Below are 15,546 nucleotides of genomic sequence, written 5' to 3' on the forward strand. Positions count from 1 at the left end.
TAATGTCTGCGGTATGCTGCGAAATGATAAATTTTAGCTTATTTGATGAAGCAGTTATAGTGGGAATCTCATAATGAGTCTATGGTATTTTCATTATGTTCTTCTACACCTATCCAGGCTTTTGAGAGCTCTGACTATGAATATGAAACGGCAGACTCCACTACATTACTGTAGCATGTAGTCCCTACATCGCATTGTTAGCATCACAAAGAAGTGACCTCAACACAAGGACTAATCTAATCTCTCAGTGGCTGAGTGCTGTTGTTTTCTTTGGTTGGATTTGATAAGGAGTGCAATAGTGTCTAGATTTTCTTGCCATTTTCTTCAGCTTCACTGCTAACTGCTGTTAAACTTCATGATGCTCAGGGTTTGTTTGGTTTTTTTTTGCCATGCAAGGTTAAAAAAAGACAAACACGAATGCAGATGATTAAAAGGTATTTTAACATCTAAGACGCTTTTATGCTTTTTTTCGGAACAATGTCTTGACTGGATCCTTATGATGGAGAACTGAATGAAGTATGCTTCATCCATCTGTCTGCACCTTGAAATCACAATTTATTTTAAATGAGCTTTGGTGATTGCTCTTCAGGGAGACAATTAGGGGTGTGCACTGCAGAGGTGATGCAGGAATACAATTTGTTTCCCCCCCTTTTTCACAGTAACCAGGTTTGCTGAAGATCAAAGGGAATGTAGAGATGCAATAAAATAAATATGACTAATCATACCATGGAGTGACATCAGCTTTTGACAGAACACTCCTTCTAAAACAGACCCACTTTCCAAAGGGAATCGATGCTTTATGATTAGCAAGCCAGTCACTCCGGGATGTTTTATTTATTTATTTATTTTTTCATCTGAAGTGTAAAGCGGGTCTTATTTTTCATGCTTCCAGCCTGTTTTTGGCCCATGAGGGACAGGGTAATTAGAATCTCATTAATAGCCAACCATCTGTTCCTTACCTGATCGACAGGCAATGTCCACGTCTTTTTCAAAGTCCGTCTGTGTGGAGAAAGTGGGAGCAGAGAAAACAGAGCTATTTGTAGATGTAAAAGCTTAATGTAGTTCACCATCGTCAATAGGAGAAATGAGGATTGCGTTATTTCTGAATCATAAACATGTCTCGATGCGCCAGACAGGATTATTTGGAGTGATGCCATTTAAAGAACTTGGATGGTTTGGTAAACTCTATCTTTGTGTGAAATTAAAAGGTTTGCAAATGTACATTGTACGTTTTCATATTTTACAGCATTGAAAATGAGAGAGCTGAGCTTTTATTATTTATTTATTAATTAATAATTTTTTAACAGTCCCTCAAAGTTAAATACTGTGATGTTAATGCCTCTTCAAACAACACTTTCTATTAAAGATTAGGTGCAACACTTTATAACAACTGCAGTTGTAGCTTAGTGTAAATCACATTGATGCCGTATTATTAAAGTCCAAATAAAACACACAAACCACTGGATATCTTTTACTCCAGGACGAGGCAAGTTGTGTTTTCAGCATTACTCCACTGTGACATATACTGAGATTATAAATATATATACTGTCATTAATCAGACAGATCTGAGACAAAAATAAGTGTACATTGATTTCGATGTCAATATCAACATCAAAACTGGTGAAGGAAACCATTTATGAGGTTGTAATGAGGGTTTATACGTGTGAGTCTTATGTAGGGGTCATGTGGCCTTATGAACAGTGGCTGGTAGAAAACAAATGACAGCTATTTCGCTGTATTTTTTGTGCATGTTTCTCCTTGCTCCCTTGTTATATCACATAATCACAGTTATATTTACACGTCCTTTATTAAAGTAATAATTAGAACTTGTCAATTTATGTGTTTCTTAATAGTTACCTAGAGTTTTAAACTTGGAACATACAGGGGTTGGACAATGAAAGTGAAACACCTGGTTTTAGACCACAATAATTTATTAGTATGGTGTAGGGCCTCCTTTTGGGGCCGATACAGCGCCAATTCGTCTTGGGAATGACATATACAAGTCCTGCACAGTGGTCAGAGGGATTTTAAGCCATTCTTCTTGCAGGATAGTGGCCAGGTCTCTACGTGATGCTGGTGGAGGAAAACGTTTCCTGACTCGCTCCTCCAAAACACCCCAAAGTGGCTCAATAATATTTAGATCTGGTGACTGTGCAGGCCATGGGAGATGTTCAACTTCACTTTCATGTTCATCAAACCAGTCTTTCACCAGTCTTGCTGTGTGTATTGGTGCGTTGTCGTCCTGATACACGGCACCGCCTTCAGGACACAATGTTTGAACCATTGGATGCACATGGTCTTACTGGTGCAATGTGCAGTTAATGTAGATTGGCCACCAGGCTGCTCCAATTTAGCCATGAACCCTCCCACACTACAATGACAGGTGTTTCAGTTTCATTGTCTAACCCCTGTATGTTATAGACAGTTAATACATGGGATACATTAAATTACGGCAGTTTTACAGAATGGTACTCTTAATGTAGTTTTTTCCTAGTACTTTACATCCATGCAAATAACGTTTTGGAACACTTTTTTTTTAATAATACTTCCTTTGAAGTAATCCAGCAACAGCAGTCAGTTAGTAATGCAGATGGATTGAAGACCCTCTGCACCCTGGAAACCCCTTTATAGTGAAACATGACTCATCAAATGGTTCTGAAGTAAATCACAACATGGAAAAACGTGGCTGTTATCAGCCAATGACACAGCTCTAGATCAATTGAGTAAGAACCCATTTCTCCAGAGCTGTTTGAAAGAACTATGCCACCTCAAAGCAAGTTCAAGAGGTGAAAGATGAAAAACACTGGCAGAAAAATGGGATAAATCCAGCTAATCAAAGCAGGGCAGAGACATGGCTCAGGCTTAAAGAAGGGAGGAGGGGAAAAATACATGAAGAATTGATGTCATTTGGTAGGTGAGGGGCTACTCCATAGCTTGTAATTACAGTTTAACCAAGGGGTTGTTTGCATAATGATGAACCCTGCTCCAGCAATGCCTCATCCTAAAAGCAACCGTACAGCATTAAATAGTAAACATGATGAATTGCATTAGGAAGGTCGTGTTAAACGCAGGTCAAGGCACTGGGAGGGAAGTATGCAAGATCATTAATAATAGAGTATGCATTATTAAGCTTTCCTAAATTACGTCTAGGGTTTACAGAGTGCAATTCAGAATGCGTAACTACCTCTTGTAACTACCACAGCCGTTCAGAGCAGAATTTCCTCCTCACAGCGGTATAGTACTGGCAAATAACCACCACTCAGGCATATGTTTGGCGCTCTTTTCCTTATTTCACCATGGTTTGGTTTGGGAGTTACTCACCATAATCTGGGCATGGCCATTGGGGAAGGTGCCAGTTGCGTCAGCACTGATGGGGTCTTGACAGTTTCGCAGTCGACATCTGAAGGCATCTTGAACCTATAAGATTAAGATTTATTTATTTTTTCCCCATTATTTCTAGGAAGGCCACAATGGCATCCCACTTTTCTTTCCTGATACTAAATCAGATTTTGGAATTCAGGGTTATTGGCAAATAATATACAAGCTAATCAAGAATAATTACGTTTTTATATTCGTATTTTGGTTCTCGGAATAAACCCAGGACTAGATTTCTGAATAATAATTCAAGTATATTTCAAACAACACTGTGTTTTGGCCAGAAATAAATTGCTGGTTTTATTATTTTAGCAGCTAACGTCGCTAACAGTGCTTTCTGCAGTAGTTTGACTTTAATTGGTTCTTTTGTTGTTGGGATTATTGTGCTATTTTTAATTTTTTTAAATTGATTTATTTTTTAATGAAATAAATAATAGTAGAATGTACTGGAATCTTAACCTGCCACGTGATTTTACATAGAGGACACTAAAACACAGCCAATCTGCTTTAGTTAAATGTTTCAGATGAACTAAAATACATCATTAGGGCCTGAAAAGCACTGTCCATTTTAAGCTAAAGGATAAATATTGGTGTCATTTACAAAGCCACATATTGGATCAGTGCATCACTGTCACATAAGACTTTTATGAAAACCACCACACAAACCATCAGCTTTTTAACCTCAATGAGAACGAGAATGAAAATTTTTGGGAACTTAAAACAATACGTAAAAGAGCTGTATTTGGGGACATTTTGGTAGAACTCTTCTTTATTAATGGAGGTAAGAGAAATGCGAGTGTGGTCTGCTTTATATGATCATGCAGTGGCATACTGTCCTGTGTTTCCTGCAAGAAAAGTGTGCACCTAAGCCACTGTTCTCTCTTACACCTCTTAGTGATTAGAGTTCACCTCGGCCAGGAGGGGGCCGCCTGGCAAAACAAAACAAATGCTTTGTGATACTGCAAGTGTCAGAAGATTGGCAAGGATTAATTTTGGGGGTTGGCCGTGGGCTCTGCCAGATTACAAATCACTCAGGAGTAAAGGCAGGAGGGCAGTAAAGACACAGGCCACAGGCAGCAGAGAGCAGGAGTCTGTCAAGGGGGCTGAGAAGGATTAGAGGGGATAAGTGTGCTTAAATGGGGCAAGGGCACTGAAAAGAAGGGTCAATCACTAGGTAAGGAGAAGAAAGAGAGCGAGTGAGAGAGAGAGGATGTGGGCCTACCTCTCTGCGGAGGATACAGTGAACCATGACTATGACGAAGCCTTGAAGGGAATCAAAGACAGCGAATAGGATCTGGAACAGAGTGGAGCGCTTGTCCGTCATGGCCAGAACAGCTGACATCCAGGTGAGCGCCAGTAGTGGCAGAACCACACAAGAACTCCAAAGGGAGGCCCTGAGAGGGATGTGGAGCACAGATGAAAAAAGGAACATAGTGAAACACAAAGATGAAAGACAAGGGATGTCTCCATTTTTACACAGTGTTAACGTTCAACATAATACAGTTCACATCCGGAATAGAGGCATTAGAACAGCAGTTCCACGTATCAACACTGCACCTGGAGAACACTATCGTATCTGCTATGTGCTAACAACCTCTTAAAGAACCTCTGCATGAACTATACACAGTTCTATAACAAAAGGGAATATGTCCCAGCCAAAATATCAAGATAAGACAGTTGTATGCTTTTTTCCCATTTTATAGAAGACTCTTATACGGGTCTTCACCACTAGGATTAATAAATACAGTCAAATATTTGGACACACCCACTCAGGGAGGGTTTCCTTTGTTTTGGGCCATTTTCCACATATTGTGAATGTACAGTACCAGTCAAAAGTTTGGACATTTTCTCATTCAATGGTTTTCCTTTGTTTTTTGTTTTTTTCTCTACATTGTTCATTAATACAGAAGACATTAAAGGCTAAGCACCAGCTCTATGAAAGTGTCAACCAAATAAATACAGTGGAATTTGAGTTCCTAACTTGTGTTTATTGATAGTCAGAAAACATGTTATTTCTTACTAATTCAAGGAATAAGGTTTAAAAGACCGTTGTTCCCCCCCCACCCCCAACGGTGTTGGGAAACTCTAATAGGCGTCTTGCCTGTGACGTAGATGGTGGACAACAACTCTAGAAGTTGCACTTAATTTAATGCAAAATGACGAAAAGGTGTGTTGTTTTTGGCTGCAATCATTCAATGTACAGTGGGACATCTGTGAACAAATGGCCCAAAGATCCCAAAATATCCAGAAAATGGACTAAATTTGTCAACTTTAAACGGGCACTTTGGAAAGGACCATCCGCTCACTCCGTTATCTGTAGCTCATTTCACTGGCGCTTTTCCAACAATATGGGCATGTAAGGACACCAACGAAAGGTGTTCAAGAGCCTCTGTAACATGGAGGTAAACAGGGTAAGGACACTCACTTCGCCTGTTTTAGTTGGTGTTAGTTAACGTTAGCTTGACTCGCTAAACTCGGTGTCTCAGATTATACTCGGCTACGTAGCTGCATTACGGAGGTTTATAGTGTCGGATGAATTCGAGTTCAATTTCGATCACATTTACAAGAATAACGGTACCTCTAAATTTGAGTTTAGCTTATTGCTAGGCTATTGTCATGAATAATGTTGGTTATTTAGCTAGATACTGTCATAACAGTCAGTCATAACGGTGTTTTACCGCGGCGTTGTTCAGCTGTTGTCCACCAGTGACGTCACGGTTGCGTTCAAGAATTTCTGTAGCGAGCTCGGGTTTTTCCGTCAATTTAATAAAATTGTCAGTTTTAAAGCAAATTAAGCTGCTATTTTCATTTTAATTCATACTTATATATGTCAGTAACTAAAATAATGTGAAATATTCATGGAGGTCCATTAAGTGGTTCTTAGCCTTTAAAACTATGAAGAAACACATATGGAATTATGTAGCAAACAAAATGTGTAGAAATGTGTTTAGATTCTTTAAAGTAGCCCCCTTTTGCTTTGACGACAGCTTTGCGCACACTCTGCGTTCTCTCAGTCAGCTTCACGAGGCCGTCACCTGGAATGGTTTTCATTGAACAGCTCGCCACCATGTGTTTTGAGGCCTTAACTTGGGTGGTGTAGAGGTCGGTACACAGTTCTATACCTTGAATAGCCCTATCCCACCAATGACTAACGAGAAAAAGCGTCCAAACTTTTGACTGGTACTGTATATGGTACTGGTACAGGGTTGGGAATCAAAGTTTCATGTTCCATATCAGTATCCAGAGGAATGCGCGAGCAGGCTGAGCCTACACTGCACCATATGCCCCGTCGCGCAGGGAACCTCACTCCTAACATGTGGCTTTTAAAGACATAAAACATTTATCTCCATTTCTCCAATTTGAGCGGCGGTGCACTTCAAACTGAGTGAGTGTATGTTCAACAGCCAGCTGTTCTCTTCACACCTCCACTAATCTCTTTGCCCGAGGCGAGAGAAAGGACACAAACACACACACACACACACACTTAAGACACACCGGCATACACACGCTCACATGCGGTATAATCGTATTGATTCTCCGAGGCTCCAGCAGGGCACTTACATGGCATTGCTGGCTGTAGTCGCTGATAAAGCGGTTGTGGAGACAACACCACATTTGGCACATTTTAAAGTTAATCCTGTGTGCGGCTCGCTCATCTGCCTGCAGAACAGCCAAGAAAACGACAAGAGAAAAGAGAAAAGGTTGACGCACTGCAATGTACTGTTTCTTTACATTTAACCCTTTAATGAATGTTTGAAATTTTTTTTAAATAATGAAATATTAGGAAAATTGTTACAAATAATGTTTAAAGGGTAATTTTGGAGTGTGTCAACGGGGACATATTGCCTTGTCCTCCCCTGTTCACGCAAAATGCCACTAACCCAGGAGGATGAGGGCAAGCCCATGCTTCCTCTGAGACGAGTAAAGCCAGTCACTGAATCTTCTCAAACTGTTGCCAATGCAATGCCATGGGACAGCTCAACATGCTTGGAGGAGAAAGCCAACAGTCCAAATCTGCTGTGTCAGCCAACAGATGTCTGTGCTGGCTAGCACTGTGCGTGTGTGACGGGGGAAGTGTGGCCCTCCCACACACCCAGAGAGAGTGAGGCCAATTGTGCTCTCTTGGACTGCTGGCCTAGAATGGCTGAGGCATCATCAGGGATCGGACCGGCATTCTCCGCTGCACCACTCAACCACGTGTAGCAACGTTCTGCTGTGTCTGTTCTGCTTGTACCAACACGACACACACTATCACACCCCCGCATCGGTGTCACGGCAGCGCTGGGAATATTACATTTCTCTGTGGGGTTCCTGCCCATTTAAAGAATTGGGGAGGGGGGCAGATAGAGGGAGATATGGATGTTGAAGTAAAGGCATTTTTGCTTTATTCAAATCCTCCATTCGCTATAATCATGTATGTATCATGTCGTTGTAAAGTGTGGAAAATGGGTTTGTTACCCTCAGGCAACACAGTGCAATAGAAGGTTAAGGGTTTGCCTTATCGGATTATGCAGATCAGCAGACAGGCACAATAAGGGAAAGCTCAGCGTTTGGATGCTGGACCGATTCTGCAGAAAGAGAAAGAGACAGACTGTGGCTCTCCGAGGGAACACTAGCCACGCTCGCTGTCTTGATGCCATTAACGTTCTCTCTGCAGCCCCTTTTTTTTTTTGAAGATGAAAGCATGCTATGTCTTTGTGTGTGAGCAGGAGAGATGGGGGAGTGTGTGTGTGTGTTTGAGAGAGAGAGGAATAAGAGCATATCATGAGGCAACAGAGGGAAGGAGAATTCAGATGAGAGTCTGTGTGTATGTGGTATGGCTGTATGAGAAACATCTACAGAAATAAGATCATGTGTGTGTATATGTGCGATGCCACAGCAGGAGAGGGGTCAAATGAAAGTGTGAGTGTGAGACGATGCAGACTGCAGCAGATGCTGTGGGTAACACGCTCAGTTGGCGGCTCTCCACCATCATACCCTGCTCTGTGCTTCAGCTTCTTGTCCAGGATGCCATCTCTGGAAACCAGCTTGTTGAACACCAGAATGCCAATCACCATGTTCACCTGTAAACACACACAGTCACAAGAATTCAACTCCTGAACATTACGATTACGTAATAGATCAGTGAGGCAGCTTTGTGTTATGCAACTGTGAAGCTCGAATACTATGAAATACAGTGAGTGTGGATAAGCTCTTTTATTAAACATTCATTCATTCATTATCTGTAAGCACTTATCCAGTTCAGGGTCGCGGTGGGTCCAGAGCCCACCTGGAATCATTGGGCGCAAGGCGGGAATACACCCTGGAGGGGGCGCCAGTCCTTCACAGGGCAACACACACTCACACCTACGGACACTTTTGAGTCGCCAATCCACCTACCAACGTGGACCGTGGGAGGAAACCCATACGGACACAAGGAGAACACACCAACTCCAGACAGACAGTCACCCGGAGCGGGATTCGAACCCACAACCTCCAGGCCCCTGGAGCTGTGTGACTGCGACACTAACCTGCTGCACCACCGTGCCGCCCTTTTATTAAACAGTAATATTTAATTGTTTTTATTATTGAATTCTATTTTTAAATTTCTTTTGCCTCTAATTTTTATATCACTTTTGCTCTTCCTTAAAGGAATGTTCTGTAACTGCTTCATACTCTTTAGGGTTGTGGTGGGTCCAGAGCCTAATCATGGGGTGCCAGGCTAGTGCACTAGTCCATCACAAAACATCACACACTCACATATATGTTTGATATTTTTTTTATTTAATTTTTATTATATTTTTATTACTATTCAAAGCCAATCAACCCAACCTTTATTAAAGCTTTCATTCGTTTTTGTTAGGAAAATATTAATATACATTAATAGAGTTGTATTCCAGGCCTTCTTAAAAGTTGGTTGAACTTTCTGCTAAGTTATTTTAAGCACGTTCAGTGACGTTGTGGTCTAGCCCATTGTTCTGAGTGCATTTCCCTTTTCCTTTTGTTGTTCTCTTTTGAGGTGTGGCATCTTGTCAGCTGCAGTGTTTCAGACCCATAAAGTAGAGTCTTCTCACATTGGGGAATGAGCAGACGGATGTGCCTGATACTGGCGCTGAATGTCCTTCATTGTCACCCTATTTGACACATCTGTACCCTCTCTATATTCCAGCCTGAAGCTAACTTTCTGCTTTCTTTCTCCTTCTTTTTTTGACCTCTAAGTTTGTTTATATGATGGTCTGCCTGACATTTCTCTGCGTGTCATATTTGCTCTTTAAAAACCTTTTGAGGGATCATTTCTGACACGTTCCGCTCTTTGGTTTGAAAGTGCACCAGAACTGCTATTTTATGATCTACCCCATGGCTTTGGCATTGAGAAATAGACTCTTTAAGCAGTTTCCAATCGCTGTTTTTTAATTGGACTTAGTGGATAAAAGTGAATTTTAAATGAGGTAGCAAACGCTGTTTAGACAGATCGTGTTGTCTGTTCATCTAAAACCAGCTGTTACACATTGCTTATGGGAATCTACATGTTTATTAAATGTGTTTTCATGATTAGTGTAATGTGTGACCTAATCAAGCCATCTGCATGCTCTTAACTGGCATCTAACATTCATTCATTCATTCATTCATTCATTATCTGTAACCCTTATCCAGTTCAGGGTCGCGGTGGGTCCAGAGCCTACCTGGAATCATTGGGCGCAAGGCGGGAATACACCCTGGAGGGGGCGCCAGTCCTTCACAGGGCAACACACACACACACACACACATTCGCTCACACCTACGGACACTTTTGAGTCGCCAATCCACCGACCAACGTGTGTTTTTGGACTGTGGGAGGAAACCCACGCGGACACAGGGAGAACACACCAACTCCTCACAGACAGTCACCTGGAGCGGGAATCGAACCCACAACCTCCAGGTCCCTGGAGCTGTGTGTGGCATCTAACAGTCACAGATATGTGTATGATGTTGGGTAAACTAGTCCAAAAAGGCCATGTCCTGCATTTCTAAAAATGGGATGCTGTTGAATGAAATGTATCTCTACAAAGCCTGGGTCTGTGTGTACCAGAGCAGTGTGCTTCTCTAGTATCAGCCTTTTTTCCTTGTTCAGATAATTGCATTCAGTGGAAATGCCAAGAAAGGATCTTATTGTGTTAACTTTAATGCAAACTTACGAGCACGACTGCAGCAGCAGGTCCGACAAATGCATACAGCAGACCTCCCTCCAGAGACAGCCAACAGCTGCACACAAAGGAAGCCCGAATATCAGCAAATTCCCATAAAAATTAACATCAAGCATTAACTTAATGGTGCAATGCCAGGCGCAGTTGGTTCTCTGGCAAGTGTCTGGGGACTTGGAGCCATATGCCACCATTCTACATGAGAGTTTTACAAGAGAATAAAAAGTCTGATGAGAACTTAAATCAGTGTTTATAACTCGTTATCCTGCAGGGACTATGATAAAGTGTGTGTGAGAGTGTGTGTGTAAGTAAGACTGGATTACATCTGGACTCTCTCAATCTCAGAACTCCAGTTAAAACGTATCTGGGATATTCTTTACGTTCTTGGTTTTGAAAGAAGGAAATAATGATAATAAAAAAAGATCTTACTATTGGGGCGTCCCATATCCTTTTGCTTTCGTGAATCCCATTGAGATGGCCACCACCAAAGCAGGCAATCCTTTAAATTAGAGACAGACACAGACGATTAGGCACAGAACACTCAGCAGTTTCTATTCTGGGTGACGATATCTTTGAGATATCCACAGGGCAACACACACACACACACACACACCCCTACGGACACTTTCGAGTCGCCAATCCACCTACCTACTTGTGTTTTTGGACTGTGGGAGGAAACCCACGCGGACACAGGGAGAACACACCACACTCCTCACAGACAGTCACCCGGAGCAGGACTCGAACCCACAACCTCCAGGCCCCTGGAGCTGCGTGACTGCGGCACGGTAGCTATAAATATAACCATGTTGCATAATTTTATTTTAAACATGCCTTACCTGTAATGTTAGCTCCCTTTGTAGGGAATAGGGATTGATTTGGGACGTGGCCTGAACGTTTCGTTAAAAGCTCCTCAAAAACACTAAAGAAAGAACAGTTACAGCAACTGAATCTCCAATGAGCTTTCTCTCCACTGGTGTATGTTCTCTGTTTGTTGTTCTTATTGTTTATTTTGTATTAAATGGCTTTGTCTCTCAAGGCATTTACTTTTGTTTACTTTTGTTTGTTAGTTCTTAATTTCACACTCTTTCAGATTATACTTGGTTTCATCTTTTTTTTCCATTTCTCTTATTTTGTATTTGTGTAGAATTAAACGTTTGAGTCTCTTTTACAAGAAATAAGTCACATTTGCGGGTTTATAACAGTGAAAACGAGTACAATTTATACATGATTCTAATTGGTATTAGCTAGGGTGACCAGATCTGAGATGGTGAAAAAGGGGGAGTGTGTGTGTGTGTGTGTGGGGGGGGGGTGACTACTGACGTCCAGACTGACCAATTAAATGTTTACAGAGAAGGTTATCGACCAATAACGGTAGCTCTACAGTCAGACCGTCCAATCAGAAGATTTTAGGCTACTTCACCACGCCCCCTTCTCACTCAAGCGAACCAATCGGAGTAGGGGAGGGCGGGACTAGTTTGTGAACGAAACTTCTGGAAGTTCTATGTAAGCTCTAGAAAAACAAAATCCCGGACGTTTGTGAAATTCCGCCCGGACATTTTTTTAAGTCTAAAACAGAGGACATGTCTGGTCACCCTACATTAGCATCAGAGTATCTCGAAGTAAACTGAAGACTGAAGTTAATTGGTGTGAAACATGAGCTGAAGTTTCAACATCAATATATCGCAATAGAAATAGTTTCAATAACAATATGACATTTTCAATATTTCAATACACATTATTTACATCTGTCACAGGCCACTGTCGTCAGTTCAGCGCTCAATTTAAAACTTAGTTTAAAATATTAAAGTTGACAAAGCCAAGAGGTTTATGTTTTTATGTTGGTAATGTCACATTTCTTGTTTGTTCTTGAACATTTTTCGGTGGGTTTTATACCGTTCATATCAATATCGGAATTATATCACATAAATTTAGTGATATTAATGTTGGCCGTATCGTCCAGCCCTAATTTAGTGGTGAAACATATAATAAGGACAGCTGCAGGGAAAAAAGAGGTGTGCTCTTATTGTGAAATATCAACACAGTTCGAAAGCTTCTCAATCAACTAGTGTGTGACCGGACGTAACTCAGAAGTGATACAGCTGATGACACATTTGTGTGTGAAAGTAGAAGAGGAGTTATTGTACTATGGCAGAATGAGGTGAGTTCTGATTTCACACTTATTCCAATAAGCTTCAGATGAGACCTAATTAAACATGTCCACTATGCTTTAGTTTTGACTGGTGAAAACCTCAAGAGGTTACTGCTATTAGAGTGAATGATTGTTTGAGTCTTACTGATTTTCCACTGGAAATGTGCAGTGCTTCATCACCTTAAACATTTGTATTAATGTCTGTATTAAGTCTATGTGTACGCATTAAGCTCTTCCCGGCTCTGGAGTATTAAAACACAAGAGCGGAAGACAATTAAAGTGGCTGCTTCAATAGAGGGAGAAAGACAATGGCGGATAGCTTACAGAAGAGAATTAAACATGGGTGTTGAGCTGAGATCAATGTGCAACATGGGAATTTCTCTCTCTCTCTCTCTCTCTCTCTCTCTCTCTCTCTCACACACACACACACACACACACACACACACACACACACACACTTCTGGTTTCAGGGTGGATTGCTTCTATGAAAGCCTTCATTCTGCTGTCACCGTGCTCTGAATATTAACACTTTCCCTCCCCAGCAGGATTTATTGATGCAATCAGTTTGCTCAGAGGAGCCAAGCAGAAGCCCAGTGGTCATCCTCCTCTCGCCCCCACATCTTCCCTCACTCCACTGGGATTCATAACGCAACTGAGTCCTGCGAACGCACTCCATGGCATTAATCACCCACCCCTAGTTCAGCAGCAAACTGAACTGCATGTCCATAACGTCACGACTGCTTCTGCATTTACTACAAAGGTCGCGTTCAGTATCTGGACAGGTAGAGGGCAGGAAAATGGAAAAGAGCAATCGCTCCTAACCTAAACAGCCCAAAGAATCACTGAACTTCAATCACAGTCTTATAAAGAAATAGTAAAGACATGAATATGTAATTTAGTATGAAATAAGGCTGGACAATAATTATATATCTATATCTGTTTGGACAGCCATTGGCATTACTGGTGGTTAGGGAACTGGCCTTGAAAGCGGAAGGTTGCTGGTTCGACTCCCAGAGTCAGATGACTGAAGTACCTTGCAATGCATCTAACCCCCAACTGCTCCCTGGGCTCAGTGGCTAGGACTGCCCACTGCTGCGGGGGGGTGTAATGTGTGTTTCACTGCACGGATTGGGTTAAATGTAGAGAACAAATTCCATTGTGTGCAACCAATATATAATGTTACAACAACAATGCGAAATTTAAACACCTTTTCATTCATTCATTCATTATCTGTAAGCGCTTATCCAGTTCAGGGTCGCAGTGGGTCCAGAGCCTACCTGGAATCATTGGGTACAAGACGGGAATACACCCTGGAGGGGGCGCCAGTCCTTTACAGGGCAACACACACTCACACATTCACCTACCAACATGTGTTTTTGGACTATGGGAGGAAACCCACGCAGACACAGGGAGAACACACCAAACTCACCTGAAGCGGGACTCGAACCCACAACCTCCAGGTCCCTAGAGCTGTGTGACTGCAACACTAACCTGCTGCACCACCGCACCGCACAACAGCTTTACAGTATTTCAATATATAATATTTACAACATCTGTCACCGACTGATATTAATTACAGGGCACTGTTGTCAGTTCCTCACACTCAAGTTTAAAATTTAGTATAAAAACATGAATATTGACAAAACCAATAGGTTTACGCTTGATGGTGATGTTTATCCTTGGTGGGTGTCTTTCAGTGGATTCTATACTGTTCATATTAATGCTGGAATTTTATTGTATCGACCAAAATTAAGCAAAAATATTGTGATATAAATGTTGGCCGTATCGTCCAGCCATAGTGTGCTGTACAACAGATTGACTACATCCTGTAATTGCAGAACATCAAAGTGCACCTATGGTCACTGGAGTGACAAAATGGACAGTGTATGCCGAAACAAGTTGGTGGCTTCCACATATGTGAGTGTGTGTGTGTTGGCAGAGTGTGTAACCATGAACAGCTGGTTACAAACAGGCCTTGCGTGACAGTTGATTGAAATGCAGGTCCTATTTCCTGTCCTTTCATGCTGGAGGCAGACTTTGGAACAGACCTGTCATAATACAGCAGGCGACAGTATCATCCAGTTCCTTTGCTTTGCCTCTTCACATTTACTGCTTAGCAACTGTTGTTAAGGAAGTCATATGACGGAGTGGTACAAAAGCAGGAGCAACAAGTTCATTGAAGCGGATGTCATGTCTAATTCCACAACCATTACCATTGTAAATCCATGGTTAGGGGGTTAGCGCTAATACAAAACACTCCAGTAATGCTCCATGTCTGGCCGTTAAAACCTTATTTCTCTTGAAATATTTAAATGGGAACTATCTTGCATTACATTATACCTTTAACTGTGATATATGTGCTTAATCTGTACATGTTTCCTAGTGATATCTGTACACAGTGGAGAAAAGATACAATAGCATCAATGCACTTTCCACAATATTATTTTTTTTTACTGTCTTTTCTCATGGTCTCCTCTCCAAGCACTAGAGCACTGCAATGATGGAAGTACTGCCATGTTTGTTGCTAGGTAACTAGAAGAATGAGCACAAGCTCTTTTGTAATCAATTTGATTTCTGTTTCTTTCATTTCTTCTTCTTCTTTTTTCCTACTCTTAAAGGGCAGTTTAAAGTGAAGGGTCCTCCAACCGGTGTCCGGAGGAGTGCAGGGCTTACTGGATTAATTTATCAAATATGCAGCATTTATTATAACCACCACCCCTCCCTTCACTGCAGTACAGCATACTTTGTTCAGCTCTAGAGAAATTTAAAAAATAATAAATAAATAAAAAGCAGAGCAAAATGGACCAAAAAAAAAGAGGAAGGTACAAGAGGCGAGGTTTTTCTAAGTTGAAATTAGAAAG

The 15,546-nt window shown here is 41.5% G+C and overlaps 1 protein-coding gene across 4 annotated transcripts in view; it reads right to left on the reverse strand.

Moving 5' to 3' along the window:
• The window catches only part of adgrb3 (adhesion G protein-coupled receptor B3), a 224,876-nt gene that overhangs the window by 8,235 nt on the left and 201,095 nt on the right, over positions 1 to 15,546 (reverse strand). For all 4 annotated transcript variants that reach the window (XM_066662037.1, XM_066662039.1, XM_066662038.1 and 1 more), the window contains 7 exons: positions 10,966 to 11,035; positions 10,531 to 10,597; positions 8,354 to 8,439; positions 6,938 to 7,036; positions 4,599 to 4,770; positions 3,323 to 3,418; positions 960 to 999 (listed from right to left, as the gene is read on the reverse strand). In XM_066662037.1, coding sequence (XP_066518134.1) covers positions 960 to 999; positions 3,323 to 3,418; positions 4,599 to 4,770; positions 6,938 to 7,036; positions 8,354 to 8,439; positions 10,531 to 10,597; positions 10,966 to 11,035 — 630 coding nt within the window. The remainder of the gene's footprint in view (positions 1 to 959; positions 1,000 to 3,322; positions 3,419 to 4,598; positions 4,771 to 6,937; positions 7,037 to 8,353; positions 8,440 to 10,530; positions 10,598 to 10,965; positions 11,036 to 15,546) is intronic.

Source organism: Hoplias malabaricus, chromosome 2, assembly GCF_029633855.1.
Source record: "Hoplias malabaricus isolate fHopMal1 chromosome 2, fHopMal1.hap1, whole genome shotgun sequence".
In the NCBI taxonomy this organism is placed as follows: domain Eukaryota; kingdom Metazoa; phylum Chordata; class Actinopteri; order Characiformes; family Erythrinidae; genus Hoplias; species Hoplias malabaricus.